This window comes from Conger conger, chromosome 13 (assembly GCF_963514075.1).
Source record: "Conger conger chromosome 13, fConCon1.1, whole genome shotgun sequence".
NCBI classification, from domain to species: Eukaryota; Metazoa; Chordata; class Actinopteri; order Anguilliformes; family Congridae; genus Conger; species Conger conger.
The window spans coordinates 28,034,892-28,049,391 of NC_083772.1; the positions used below are offsets into that span (position 1 = coordinate 28,034,892).

Below are 14,500 nucleotides of genomic sequence, written 5' to 3' on the forward strand. Positions count from 1 at the left end.
ACACGCTCTTACTTCCTCTCAAAGGGGACGATATGCAGCTGCTTCATTGTGATTTCATGTTTCCTAGACTATAACAATTTGCAAATGTAGCATTGTCTGCTAAGACTCTGTGGTGGTATTACGGTGGAAATTGCAAATTGCTGTCTAATTCAATTATGTAATTTTTTAGATTTAACAGTTTTGAAAACAGTATTTTAAAGGTACAATATGTAATTTCAGACTTCTAACGGTCAAAAGAGGAATTGCTGCAACAAACACGCTCAAACAACAACACTGTTTATCCCACCCCTGCTCTGTTAACGCGGTGGCGTTAAAATGCCATTGGTTGTGGGAATTAGAACCAATTTTCGACCAATGAGCTTGAATTATTGAACAGCTATACAATGTTTTGGTACAGAGTGCTGGCCCGTCAACTGCATAATTTGAAACCCGAATTTAAGGACTATAAACACAGGCAGAGAGTGAGTCAGCATGTTAGTGAGCCTATTTCAATGATAGGAAGGGATTTACAATGGTCTTGCAACAAAAAATCTTACCTATTGTACCTTTAACATGTGCAAAAAGCACTGTAGCTACAATGTTTTGCTGGTGGTTGTGTTTGAGTGAGAAAATAATACATGGATTTTGAAAGATGTAATTGAATGCATTTTATGTGAAAGCAATTAAAAATGATCCACATTTTAGTCCACATAGACTGCTGTTGTGCTACCTGTGATAAGAGTTTTTAAAAATCATACTTCGTACTAGGGCATGGGTATACCAATTGCAAAAAAAAAAACAACTAACTGGCACAGCTGTAATTAAGATTTAGATATAAATCTTAATGGATTAGCTGGATTATACAAAATTAATGGATTAGCTGGATTATACAAAATTAATGGATTAGCTGGCAGCTGGATTAGTTGAATAATACTGGTTGGACATTTAGTCATTGGACTTGCATTGGACAGGCATTGACTTCATCACAGGCCGTTTTGAGTGCACACTGAACCAGCACAGTGAGAGGAACATAACTGAAAGAATGAAATGGCCCAAGGGGAAAATGAACTCATCACAACCTGACAATCTCAAATTGTGTCACAAAATCCAAATTTGGAATATAGCTCCATTTATTACACAAAATATATTGTTTATTTGGTAACTTTTCCCATCAGATGTTGTTTGGTATTTTTCTGTGGTTTCAGTATAATGATGTAACATTTTGGAGCAAATAAGCACAGCAGTAACCCAAAACTTGATGCTAGAATTGCAAATATCTCCACAGCTACAGTGAACTTTCCAGGTGAGCTGACATACGCTGGTATAAAGGCAAGCCAGACTGCACAGAAGATCAGCATGCTGAAGGTGATGTATTTGGCCTCATTAAAATTACCTGGAAGCTTCCTGGCCAGAAAAGCCAGAATAAAACAGAGAGCAGCCAGGAACCCAATGTATCCCAAAACACACCAGAAGGCCTGTTCAGAACCAACACTACACTCCAGGATTATTCTGGACCGGTCATACTGAGTGTTTTTATTTGGGAAAGGAGGAGCAGTGATCAGCCACACTGCACAGATTATCACTTGTATGAAGGTACAGACAGATATGATAAATCTCTGCTGTTTGGGCCCCAGCCATTTCATGATGTTGTTTCCAGGCCTGGTGGCTGTAAAGGCAGCCAGCACCACCAGAGTCTTCCCCAGGATACAGGAGATGCAGAGTGAGAAAGTGATGCTGAAGGCAGTATGGCGCAGCATGCAGGACCATGATGTAGGCTCTCCGATGAACACCAGTGCACACAGGAAGCACAGAGTCAGAGAGAGCAGGATGAAGAAGCTCAGCTCTGAGTTGTTGACTTTGACAATCGGAGTGTTCCTGTGGTAGAGGAAAACTCCCAGAACAGCGACAGTCAGGCAGGCTCCTAGTACAGCAATCACAGTCAGGGTCAGTCCCATTGCATCATGGGAGAGGTACTCAATCCCTTTGGGTATACATTCAGTTCTGGCTGCATTGGACCAGTAATCGTCAGGGCAGGATGTGCAATCTACTGAATCTAAAGGGGAAGAGTAATAGACACAATGATTGTTATGTGACTAAAGCACCACACATTCCACTATCGTAATCTGTGAAATAAAGATCTTAAATGACTACTAAATTGCTACACTATATTTAAGATAAATCTGAAATTCAAATAATGAACACTGGAAGTGCTTATGCAGGAGGTATTACTAAGCTATCTATCTTGCATGGAACTCCTCACGTTGAGAAAGGAATCGAGTGGAGAATTCAATCACAGAAATGAATATGCTTGAAGTAATACAATAATCTACATGAGACAGGTAAAAGCTGACACATTAAGAAAAAAAACCTTCCTTCATACAATACAATACAAATCCCTATACTGTACATCAGTCCCATTTTTTGGGATATTTGTACTCAATTTACTGCCACAAAAGGGCAGGGGCGACATGGCGACATGGCTCAGGCAGTAAGAGCAGTCGTCTGGCAGTCGGAGGGTTGCCGGTTCGATCCCCCGCCCGGGCGGTGTCGAAGTGTCCCTGAGCAAGACACCTAACCCCCAAATGCTCCTGACGAGCTGGTCGGGGCCTTGCATGGCAGCCAATCGCCGTCGGTGTGTGTGTGTGTATGAATGGGTGAATGGAGAAGCATCAATTGTACAGCGCTTTGGATAAAGGCGCTATATAAATGCCTGCCATTTACCATTAAAAAAAAAAAAAAAAAAAATGAATGTAACACTTAGGTTGCTGTCTACATAGTTTAAGCGCACAGTATAGCATGCAGCACACACGTCCATTCAAGGTATGGTCAGACACACTTTTGTTCTAGTTCCAGCGCAAAGTAAGGTGCAGGGCTCTTTTAAGTTGCTTCATTTCATTAAGAGGTGAGTATTGGGTGTAACATGCAATAAAGCAATCAGATTAACATTTTCCCTTCCCTTTAAAGCCAATTGCATTCGGCCCTTGGTGTAGGTCCTGGACCATAAAATGACAACTGCGTCTCTCTGACATTATCAATGACATTCTGTTTGGGTTAGCAGCGCACTGTGCCGAGACTAAGGTACAGCCATTACTATCAAGAGTGAGCCCTCACCATTCTCATTGCTGATCTTGCCGTCGTCACATGGAACACAATCAAAGCAGCACACAGGCGCCCCACGACGCACAGCCATCCTGCTTCCTGGAGCACAGCTTTCACTGCAGACAGACACCAACACCTGCAACAACACCAACACACTTAAAGGCATAGACATCATGGTACCTCGCCCATATGCACTGACCTCAAACTATTTTGTTTATTTAAATATGTGTATGTTTGTAAAAACACACACTTTGATTTGTTTAGAACTTGAATATAGTTTTTCCTGACAAGCAATAGATCACCTGCAACTACCTGCAAAACAGTCTTACAAAATAGTTGCATGCATTATAAATGTGAAGTATTGTTGTATATCATAGAATACATTTATTGATGGTTGTCCTGATAAACTATGCATACTGTTTACAGCTTGCCTTAGTCTGATGGCCAGTCCACATGATCGCCTCCTCCTTGATAAACAGCTCATTCCCAATGTCCTTTGCACCATCATACAGACCCACATTGACAAACTCAATATTTCCAGTTGCTCCTCTTTGCCAGTTGATCAGATCATATGAAGGAATTGAATCACCATGTGCATCAAAATCAACTTCTTCTCCAGAAATAGTGAAGACAACGTCCTGAAGATACTGCTGAACCTTTTACATGAAACAGAAACCATTCTGTACAATTGTGGTGAGCAAAAAAGCATCTCAGAATGCACAACATGTCGAACCTTGAGGCAGATGGGCAACAACTGCAGAAGACCATGTTGGGTTCCAGTTTTGTCAGCCAAGAACAGAAAGCGGAGGCTGCAGTGGGCACAGGCTCAAGTAGCCTGGTCTAATGCATCTCGATTTTACCTGAGTAGGACTGCTGGTCTAGGATCTGATTTCCCTAAATAACTAAGTAATTGAAAGTCTCTATCGGTGTGTCTTGTACATACTGTATGTATGGTATATATACACACACATGCACAATAAGGTCCAACGGTCAGCTTTAATATGAGGGTATTTTCCTCCATATCGTTTAGAAATTACAACACATTTGGTAAATGGTAAATGGTAAATTGGAATTTATATAGCGCCTATATCCAAAGCGCTGTACAATTGATGCTTCTCATTCACCCATTCATACACACACTCACAAACCGACAGCGATTGGCTGCCATGCAAGGCTGGTGTCTTGCTCAGGGACACTTCGACACAACCCGGGTGGGGTATCGAACCGGCAACCCTCCGACTGCCAGATGACTGCTCTTACTGCCTGAGCCATTTTGTATATAGTCCCCCAATTTTAGAGTACTAAAAGTATTTGGACTAATTAACATCATGTATCATGCAGTTATCATGTTTAATACTTGGTCGCTTAGCTTGTACTACAGCCATCGTAAGTTCTGATATGGATAGAAATACCCTCAAATTAAAGCTGACAGTCTACACTTTAACTTCATCGTCAATGTATCATTTGGATTTTTGTATGTAAGATCCAAAGTTCTGGAGTATATAGCCAAAAAATAAAAATAAAAAAGGTTTACAATATATAATCCATGAATACATGTAACGCACTCCATTTACTGTTTAGATACATCATAATATCAGTGGTCACACTAATGCAGAATTGAGTGTTATATACGCAGGAAATACATTTTAAAAATGCAGATTTAAATTTGTCGTGCGTTTCAAAAACGCGGACATTTTGAGGCTAACTTTGTCTTATTAAAAGGTACTGATTTCAGAAACTACAGCAACTGCGACTGTCCCTGTGGAAATAACTGCTGCCACACCCACACACACACACACACACACATACAGAATGACCCTGTGGAAATAACTGAATGTTTTTTCTCAGCATTGCATTGTGTGTTGGAAGTCTTGTCAGGGTATAAGTCAAGATAGTGCTCTCAGTGCTTGTGTGAATTTTCTGTCTTTTTCAACTTTTGCCAATCATTAACTCTTCTTTAAAACATGGTTTTTGGTTGAATTCCCTGGCTTTTTTGCTTTAAACCATTATGACATTACCTCTCACTTTAAACATAGTTTTGGTTGAATAAAGGATGATCAAGATAGTGTGTAAACAAACAACAATTACTGTACAGTGGCATCACAGCTTTGCACAGCACCATAATTTCTAGGTAGGTCTGCCACAAATAACATCTGAACAATACACAGATACCCAAACAGAATATATTCTGAAGTTCAAACAAAATGTGTGAAAAAGTAAACTAAATGTACAGTAGGTATTGTATTGTGAAGTCTTACCTGCCATGGTTGAATGTTTGTGGCATCAGCACATGAGGAGTTGTGGAAGGGCCCTCTCCTAGGCTTACAGCTGATAAGGTTGTGCAGGGAGTGAGCTATGGCGTACACAGCTTTGTACACATTGTAGGCAACACGAGGGCTGGAGGTGTTCAGGTAGGCAGAGTGCTGCTCCTGCAGGGGTTCCAGCCCTGAACAGGGGGGCAGCTGGGAGGAAGTTTGGGTCCTGTTGCTGGAGGGGTAGAGAGAGCAACCGTACAAAGCACCCCACAGCTTGTGAACCAGGTTGTTACTGGGGTATCTCAATGGGTTTACACTCACCAGATAGTCTCTAAGACCTGGAATTTGCCCCTGCCTGACCGCAAAACCAATAGAACCTCCTAGAAATGGGTAGAACTCACTGCCTGTGAACACTGATGCTGTTACCCAGGCTTCACTGGCAATCCATTGTATTCCTGTGATGTTCTGATCCATGTACTCTTTAAAAAAGGGATATAGCTCTCCTTCAGCAGCAAAGCTGATAACCACTCTTGCAGTGGAGTGCTTCATCACATCAAGGATTTCAAGGATCCCTTCACGACTGTACACTTTGGGGATCATTTTCTGATAGGCCAAACACACACCAGAGTTTTTCACTTCCTTCAACAGGCCCTGTACAGCAAATCTCCCATAATCATCATCTTCAGTGACAACACCAACCCATGTCCAACCAAATCGCAGCAGGAGGCTTGCAATGGCTTTCACCTGGTAATCATCATTAGGAATTACTCTAAAAAATGTTGGGAATTCTTTCCTGTTGCTAAGGCAGGAACAAGTTGAAAAATAACTGATCTGAAAAATAAGTTTTATAATAAAAAGTTAGCTATGTTCTACTCTTTCCTCATTTTTCAGATGTCTTCAAACAAAGAAAAACCTTGGAACTTTTTTGAACATGTAATATGCTACAACTGGTTACTATAATTGTTTTTAATCTATATATATATTTTGGTATCATATAGCTTTGATGTATAAACATTATTTGCTTAAGCTCAGATCACATGAAATCAGTCATACTGGTTTGTTGTTTTCCATTTAATGCTGGATTAGTGAGTCAACAAAATGTATCAATAAAAAACCAAGAATTTAGGAGAAATTAGATATTTATGAAAGTGATATCCATTATTTAAATACTCCTGAAAAATCCATTTATTTTTCATAAATAAAGTAGGTTGGAATCTAGCCTATAGTAACAGGGCAACTGCATGGCATTCAGCTTTTATATTCATAATGTTTATTGGTTATGGGTGCTGCAAACTATGTGTGTAGGAGATTGTGCAACCTTGTAAAGCTTGTAAAGTCAGATATAGACATTTTATCTTATAGAATATGCACACAAATATACACACCATTGGAATTCTGAAGGGCTGCAAAGTTCTGGAGACAACAATGGACTGAGAAGTCCCAGAATCTCCAACAACTGCCAACACAGGAGCAGTGCCAGAACACACAACACTCTGAGCTAAATCTGGTCCATTCAGAATTGCCAGAGCTGCCCTTTGTCCTGCTACATGTGTTGCACAGGAGTCAAAGATTTTGTATCCCAGGGTGAAGTTAGGCAACAGGTTCTGACTCTGGTTGATCTCCTCAACAGCCAGCCTCATGGTCTGGGCCCAGCGGAAAGATCTGGGGTCAAATCTGTTCACAGACCAACAGCAGAATGTGACATGACTCTTTTGGAAAACCATTTTCCTATAAAAGAGAAATGAGAACAGTACCTATTATCAGAATAACCTTGACCTCACCCCCAACATTGTGGAGCAGCTGGTTTGTAAGTGAAGTTCTGGTCTGGTGGCTCAACCCTGTAGTGCATGGGGAAAAGTCCTCCAATGATTAAGTCTCCATCAGCCTGGAAATCTGGCTCAAAGTTGCCCTGCAAAGTACATACTGGAGCAGGGATCAGGCTGGCAGGAGTGACAGCAGAGAGGTGGTAAAATAGGGACCACATCACCACCAATGGAGTCGTCATCTTCAGCCAGGCTTATCCCACACACTGGACTGTTGAACAAGGAAGGGTGTTTTATTCACCAGCATCTCACATCTCATTATGTTCTGTATCTCATTGGATTTCATCATCATTGGGAGACCACATGACAACACTCCTCTGTATTCCCAATAGAAAAGTGCTTATGTGAAATTCCCTAAGCAAGATCATAATAAATTCTTGTCTTTATAATCAGTTAATCATTTTGTTAAGTCTTAAGTCAGCATTTATTTATTTCAATAAAAGTCTCAGAATTCTATAGACTTTGATAGTGGTTGTGTAACACAACCAACTTCACCAATGATCTTCTTTCAGGTTAATCTTCTTTCAGGTTTACACATACAAATTATGTGGCATACAGATGCAGTCAATTAAAATAAGTGAAGGATTCTGCCGGTCCTGCGGATTTGCAATAACCTACAATGGTTGACAAGAACACCAGGAGGCGCAATGTTCATGTCAGCCATTTCAAAAGTTCAGTCAAGATTTTGTAAGGCAGCCTGACAGTAATAACCCTTAATATCTCCACCCTTACACACTGTATCACTGTGTGGGTGAGGTGGCCTGGGAGGTCCTTTGATGGTGGTGTCATAAAATGTAAAATTTTCCTCAACAATACACGTTACACATCCCCATTTCTCATGTGTACCACAGTTCCTTCTCGGCACCTAAATTGCCTGGGTGTAGCACCTTAAAGCTCACACAGTACAAAAAACATCCGTTTTTTTACTGACCGCTCTGAATCACCCCTTCCTCTATCATTTCTCTCAGGTCTCAGTCACTGAAATGATGCAAACAGCATGGGATGTTTCATTACAAAGAAAGTTGAGATTATATTCATGTTTGGTGTGATTTTACTTACATGTGAATAGTCTGAGTGATACTGGTGCAATGGTCTAATTTCCACAGGACTTAATAACCAGCCAGGAAGATAGGAGAAAGATTGGATCATCAGTGTGGAGATCTTCCCATGGTGAAGCAATCTGTCCCCACCCTTTGACCAACACCCACCACCCAGGAACTGTGACTATAATTCTCGCAAATGGTATGACCTTTTTAGGACTGTAGATCAAACACCTTGTTTGTGCTTTTTAGCGAAGGAAACCAAGTGATCTGGGATCTCAGCCAGATTCCTGTGTGCATAAATCATGTAGTTTTTGTTGCCAGGTATGAACATTAACTTTCAGACTCTTGTTTTGTATTTTGTAATACTTTTATTTATGTTTAATTTGGAATGTAATTGGTTTTAAGTAACCTGCTTGACAAATAAATAGTTAAAACCTGATCAGTGAGGTTTTTCTGAAATGTACTGAACGCTCAGTTATACAGGTAATATTTGGATTCCCCCCTCAAGTTTGGTCTAGGGAGGATGCACATTTAAGTGTATGCAGTATTGCGCATTTCATTGCTAAAACAATTTCCTCTGCTTGGCAGTTTATCCATGTTGAGAACAGGGATAGCTGCAGTGGGCCTTCATGAGTCCCTGAGCTGCTATCGGATGGATATACCTAAACAAATGGCATCCTACACAACGTCTGAAATAAAGCAGACATCTAGCCAGCTCGTGAGATGTGCACATAACGGCCTATGTGACACGCAGTGGTACCAGTAGATAACAGTTCAGAGAGCAGTTCCTGTACAGGATTCCTTTAGCAATCAATATCAGGTGGGGGTTGAGCGGAGAGCCAAGTGCGACCGAATAAGAACCTCTCCTAGATCCCAGGAGCGGAGTGTAGGGATTACTAGAACAGAAAATAAAAGCTACTCCCGAAACAGAGGGGAGGAACGAAAACAAACCCGAAGGCGATTCTTAATAAGGAAACAGAAATGGAGCCCAAAAAACGGCTGAGAAAAATAAAACAATCCTCTGAAAACAGGGCGAGTGTTCCAACCAATATTAGTGCTTTAAAGGCGAGCACTGAGGATTACCAACTGAGAGTTCAGAAATAAAAATACAACCTAGCGAAAAACAGCTAGGCATGAAACAAAAAACCATGAGGCGCAGCTCAGGAATAAACACAAAACAAAAATACAATAACCGGGGACACCGTCTCTCTACCGTCGGCTCACACGAGCCCCAAACAAAATAGAAAACCCTTAGGGAAGGCGTCGGTGTCCTACACAACTAAACCGAATGCCTTCCTTACCTTTTTCTCTTTTAGATAGTATGGCTTAGCAAACACACACCTGCACAGTACCTGACTCTTAACAGACCAGAGTCTACCGTGTGCATCACCGGCTTTGAGAAGAGTGAACAGTACACAAAAGCACTGAAGGCTGGTAGGAACTGGCCTTAAATACTCAGCTGGGAGATAATTCCCCTGGCGCAAATGAGGAACAGGTGTCAACAATTATCCTAGACCCTCTAGCGGGCACCACAGGAATGACCTCCCACCATGACAGGACCCCCCCACTAAGGAGCGGCCCAAGATGCTCCATCAGCCCCCCGCCTGTGGAACTCCCGAATCAGTTTCGGGTCCAAGATGTCCCTTGAGGAGACCCAACAGCGCTCCTCTGGACCGAAACCCTCCCAGTCAATGAGGTACTGCCTGCCTCTGCCTCTGAGGCGCTCCACCAAAATGCGGCGCACGGAGTAGACTGGACCCCCGTCGATTAGCCGTGGAGGTGGTGGAGGAACCTCTGCCGGAGCCAGCGCACTAGTACACACTGGTTTAAGGCGAGAGACATGGAAGGTGGGGTGGATCTTCATAGACCTGGGTAACTGGAGGCGCACTGTAACCGGGTTGATTCTCCTTATGATCTTAAAAGGACCCACGTAGCGAGGGGCGAGCTTGAAGGATTCGACTGCCCTACCCTGTAGGATGGCGCCACCCTACGACACCTATCAGCCAGTCTTTTCTGGGTGGCGGTGGCCCGTAAGAGCGCGGCTCGCACCTTACTCCAGGTGGCCCTGCACCGCCGTACAAAAGCCACCGCAGAAGGCATTTCAGCCCCCCGCTCCAGTTCCGGGAACAGCGATGGGGCGTACCCAAATTGTGCCTCGAAAGGGGACTCGGCCCACGTGAGTTGTCGACTCCAGGATGTGGAGTTGGCCGCGGCCAGGCACCGGAGCGTGTTCTCCAGAGTCTGGTTGGTACGTTCCGTCTGCCCATTGGTCTCCGAGGTGCCTACCAAGGAGCAGAACGTACGCCAGAAACGGGAGACAAACTGCGGTCCGCGGTCAGACACCACGTCCTGAGGAAGGCCGTGTATCCTAAACAACTTGGGCAGCGCCACAAAATGCACTGCCTTAGAGAAGCGATCAACCATTACATTACATTACATTATTGGCATTTGGCAGACGCTCTTATCCAGAGCGACGTACAACAAAGTGCATACCCATAACCAGGGATAAGTTCGCTGAAAGACCCTAGAGGGAAGTACAATTTCAACTGCTACCTGTACAACAAAGATAAGGACAAGGGCCATTTTTTTATTTATTTATTTATTATTTCTTTTATTTTTTTGAACAAACAAACAAACAAACAGAGCAAAAATGACCAAAGTTAACTATCCAAACACTGCTTACCTAGCCAACTAAAAATACCGATACACAAAGCAAGTCACAGAGACAACAATTAAGGTTCACAGGGAGGTAGGGAGGGATGGGGAGAGGTGCTGCTTGAAGAGGTGCGTCTTCAGCTTGCGCTTGAAGGTGGGGAGAGATTCTATAGTTCTGACCACAACGGGGAGTTCGTTCCACCACCGTGGAGCCAGAACAGACAGTAGTCGTGAGCGTGAGGTGGAGGTTCTGAGAGGGGGAGGTGCCAAGCGGCCTGTGGAGGCTGAACGAAGAGGTCTGGCAGGGGTGTAGGGTCTGATGATTTTTTGCAGATAAGCTTGGGAAGACCCTTTAACTGCTTGGAAGGCTAGCACCAATGTTTTGAATTTGATGCGAGCCATGACAGGCAGCCAGTGGAGGGAAGTAAGCAGGGGGGTGACGTGTGAGTATTTGGGAAGGTTGAAGACCAGACAAGCTGCTGCATTCTGGATGAGTTGGAGGGGTCTGATGGCGGATGCTGGGAGGCCAGCCAAGAGGGAATTGCAGTAGTCCAGGCGGGACAGAACCATCGCTTGGACCAGGAGCTGGAAAGGGACAGTCTGCTGTCCATCACCACGCCGAGGTTCCTTGCACTGGGTGACGGCGTGAGTGTGGTATCCCCGAGGGAAATGGAGAGATCCAGATGGGGAGAGGTATTAGCAGGGATGAATATCATTTCAGTTTTACCTGGGTTGAGGTTTAGATGGTGGTTGTCCATCCAGCTCTGGATGTCCCTCAGGCAAGCAGAGATACGGGCTGAAACCTGCGTATCAGACGGCGGGAACGAGACGAAGAGTTGGGTATCGTCCGCGTAGCAGTGGTAGGATAGCCCATGTGCAGTGATCACAGGGCCAAGGGAGCGAGTGTAAAGAGAAAAAAGAAGTGGGCCAAGGATACCGGGCGGTAGTTCTGGATGATGGAGGGATCCAGGGTAGGCTTTTTTAGCAGCGGAGTGATGTGGGCCCTCTTGGAGGATGCCGGAAAACAGCCGGAAGACAGGGAGGAGTTGACAAGGGAGGTGACAAATGGGAGAATGTCAGGTGTGATAGTTTGGAGAAGAGAAGAGGGGATAGGGTCAAGGGCACAGGTTGTAGGGCGGTGGCAGAGCAGGAGTTGAGAAACATCAGAGTCTGTAAGGGGGGAGAAAGTGGAAAAGGAAGGGATGGGCCTAGAGGGGGGGAAGGGCACAGTGAGGGGGGCGGTGGTTGTAAAGGATCTGCGGATGACTGTGACCTTCTCATCGAAGAAATCAGCAAAGTCATCAGCAGCGAAGGAGGACTGAGGAGGAGGAGGCGGTGCGTTGAGGAGAGAGGAGAAAATGGAGAAAAGTTTCCGGGGGTTAGAAGCGGAGTTTGTGTTTGATAGTATTTTGCTTTGGCGGCAGTGACATCGGAAGAGAATGCCGCCAGGAGAGACTGGTAAGTCATGAGGTCTGAAGCATCTCTGGATTTCCCCCACTTCCTCTCCGCTGCGCGGAGGCTGGCCCTGGAGGTACAAAGGGTGTCAGATATCCAAGGACTGGGAGGGGATGTGCGAGGTGGCTTTGAGACAGGGGGACAGAGAATGACCGTCTTGCCCTCGGAGGGTGGTAACCCCGTGATAAAATCTAAAGCAATGTGGCACCATGTTCTTCTCGGGGTGGGTAGCGGCCGTAATAGCCCTGCGGGAACCTGGTGGGAGTTCTTGTTGCGAGCGCAAACAGGACAGGCAGCCACAAACTCCCGGACATCCTTCTCCATACCGGGCCACCAGAACCGTCGGGACAAAAAGTCTTTGGTGCGGTGCGCCCCTGGATGCCCTGCCAGCCGTGAGGCATGTCCCCACTGAAGCACTTGAGACCGAACCCTAGCGAGCACAAAGAGACAGCGAGACGCCCCCCCCCCTGGGTCTGGCTCATGGCGTAGCACTTTTTGCACCGCCGACTCAATAGCCCAACTAACTGGAGCCACGATCTGAGCACCAGTGAGAATGGGCTCCGGAGTGTGTTCCCTGTCCGTTTTGCCAAAGGCTCGTGAAAGGGCATCAGGTTTCACATTTTTGGATCCTGGCCAGTACGTCACGATGAACGAAAAGCGTGCAAAGAACAACGCCCAGCGCGCCTGGCGCGAATTGCGTGTCTTTGCGGTCTGGATGTATTTCCAGATTTTTATGGTCCGTCCACACCGTGAAAGGATGTTCCGCCCCTTCCAGCCAATGACGCCACTCCTCTAAGGCTAATTTTACAGCTAATAATTCTTTGTACCCGACGTCATAATTCTTCTCAGCCTGGGACAGCGACCGAGAGAAATACGCACAGGGATGAACTTTTTGGTCTTTCGGCGACCGCTGTGAGAGAATGGCCCCCACCCCCAGTTCAGAAGCGTCCACCTCAACAATAAAGGGCAACGACGGGTTAGGAGTTACAAGTATAGGTTCTGAACAGAACCTCCTCTTTAATTCCACAAACGCTGCCTCTGCCCGCGGGGTCCACACAAATTGCGCCGTCGCACTCTTATTAGTGGGCACGGTAATGGGGGCAACCACAGCACTAAAATTCAGAATAAAACGGCGGTAAAAGTTGGCGAACCCCAGGAATCTCTGCACCTGCTTAACTGACTCCAGGGTGGGCCAGTTTTTAACGGCATTAATTTTCTGCGGGTCCATCTCCGTTTTGCCGGCTGACACAATGAAACCCAGAAAAGAAACGGAGTTTGCGTGAAACACGCCCTTCTCCGCCTTTACAAACAGGCGAGCCTCTAACAGGCATGTCAACACCAGTTCTACATGACGAATGTGCTCAGAGAGAGTGGCGGAGAAGATCAGGATATCATTTAGATAGACGAACGCAAACTTCTCTAGCATCTCACTGAGCACATCATTGACAAACGCCTGGAATACAGCGGGGGCGTTGGTAAGGCCAAACGGCATAACTAAATACTCGTAGTGACCTGAGTGAGTATTAAAAGCAGTTTTCCACTCATCACCCTCCTTTATACGCACCAAGTTGTACGCATTCCGGAGGTCCAACTTAGTGAACACAGACGCCGTTTGTAAGCGCTCGAAGCGGCGAGTTCATAAGTGGCAGGGTGTACCTATTTTTTACTGTGATGGTATTCAGCCCTCGATAGTCAATGCAGGGCCTTAGGCTCCCGTCTTTCTTTTTAACGAAAAAGAAACCCGCTCCCGCCGGTGAGGAGGACGGTCTTATGAACCCGCTGGCTAAAGCATCGCGAATGTAGTCCCTCATAGCTCTGCTCTCCAGTAGAGACAGTGAATAAAGTGAGCCTCGAGGTGGAACTGTCTGAACACCTCCGCTAACCTGCTATATTCCCTTGGGATGTTCTTGGGCAACAGGAATTCAATAGCCCCTACCATCCGACCCTCACCCTCACTGCCTGTAGTTTGGAATAGGCTCTGGGTGTCCCAGTCGATTCCCTCACTGCCCTCACATTCGTCAACAGGATGCTCCCAATCATAGACCGAGTCCCGCTCTAGACTCCCCCCCTGCTCCTCCTCCTCCGGGCCACTGGAATTAGGACCCAGGGGCTCCCCAGCCTCCTCCTCGTCCAATTCGGACCCTATATCAGTTTCTCTGGGAGGAGTCAGGGAAGTATGCCTCTGATCGGA

At 45.2% G+C, this 14,500-nt stretch overlaps 1 protein-coding gene across 1 annotated transcript; it reads right to left on the reverse strand.

Moving 5' to 3' along the window:
• Positions 1-1,130: 1,130 nt before the first annotated feature.
• Positions 1,131-7,338, reverse strand: LOC133107499 (extracellular calcium-sensing receptor-like). The gene is made up of 6 exons (XM_061216485.1): positions 7,115-7,338; positions 6,719-7,007; positions 5,337-6,164; positions 3,510-3,734; positions 3,091-3,214; positions 1,131-2,032 (listed from the first exon to the last, which is right to left on the reverse strand). The coding sequence occupies exons 1-6, from the start codon at positions 7,336-7,338 to the stop codon at positions 1,131-1,133; spliced, it is 2,592 nt and encodes an 863-aa protein (XP_061072469.1).
• Positions 7,339-14,500: the final 7,162 nt, after the last annotated feature.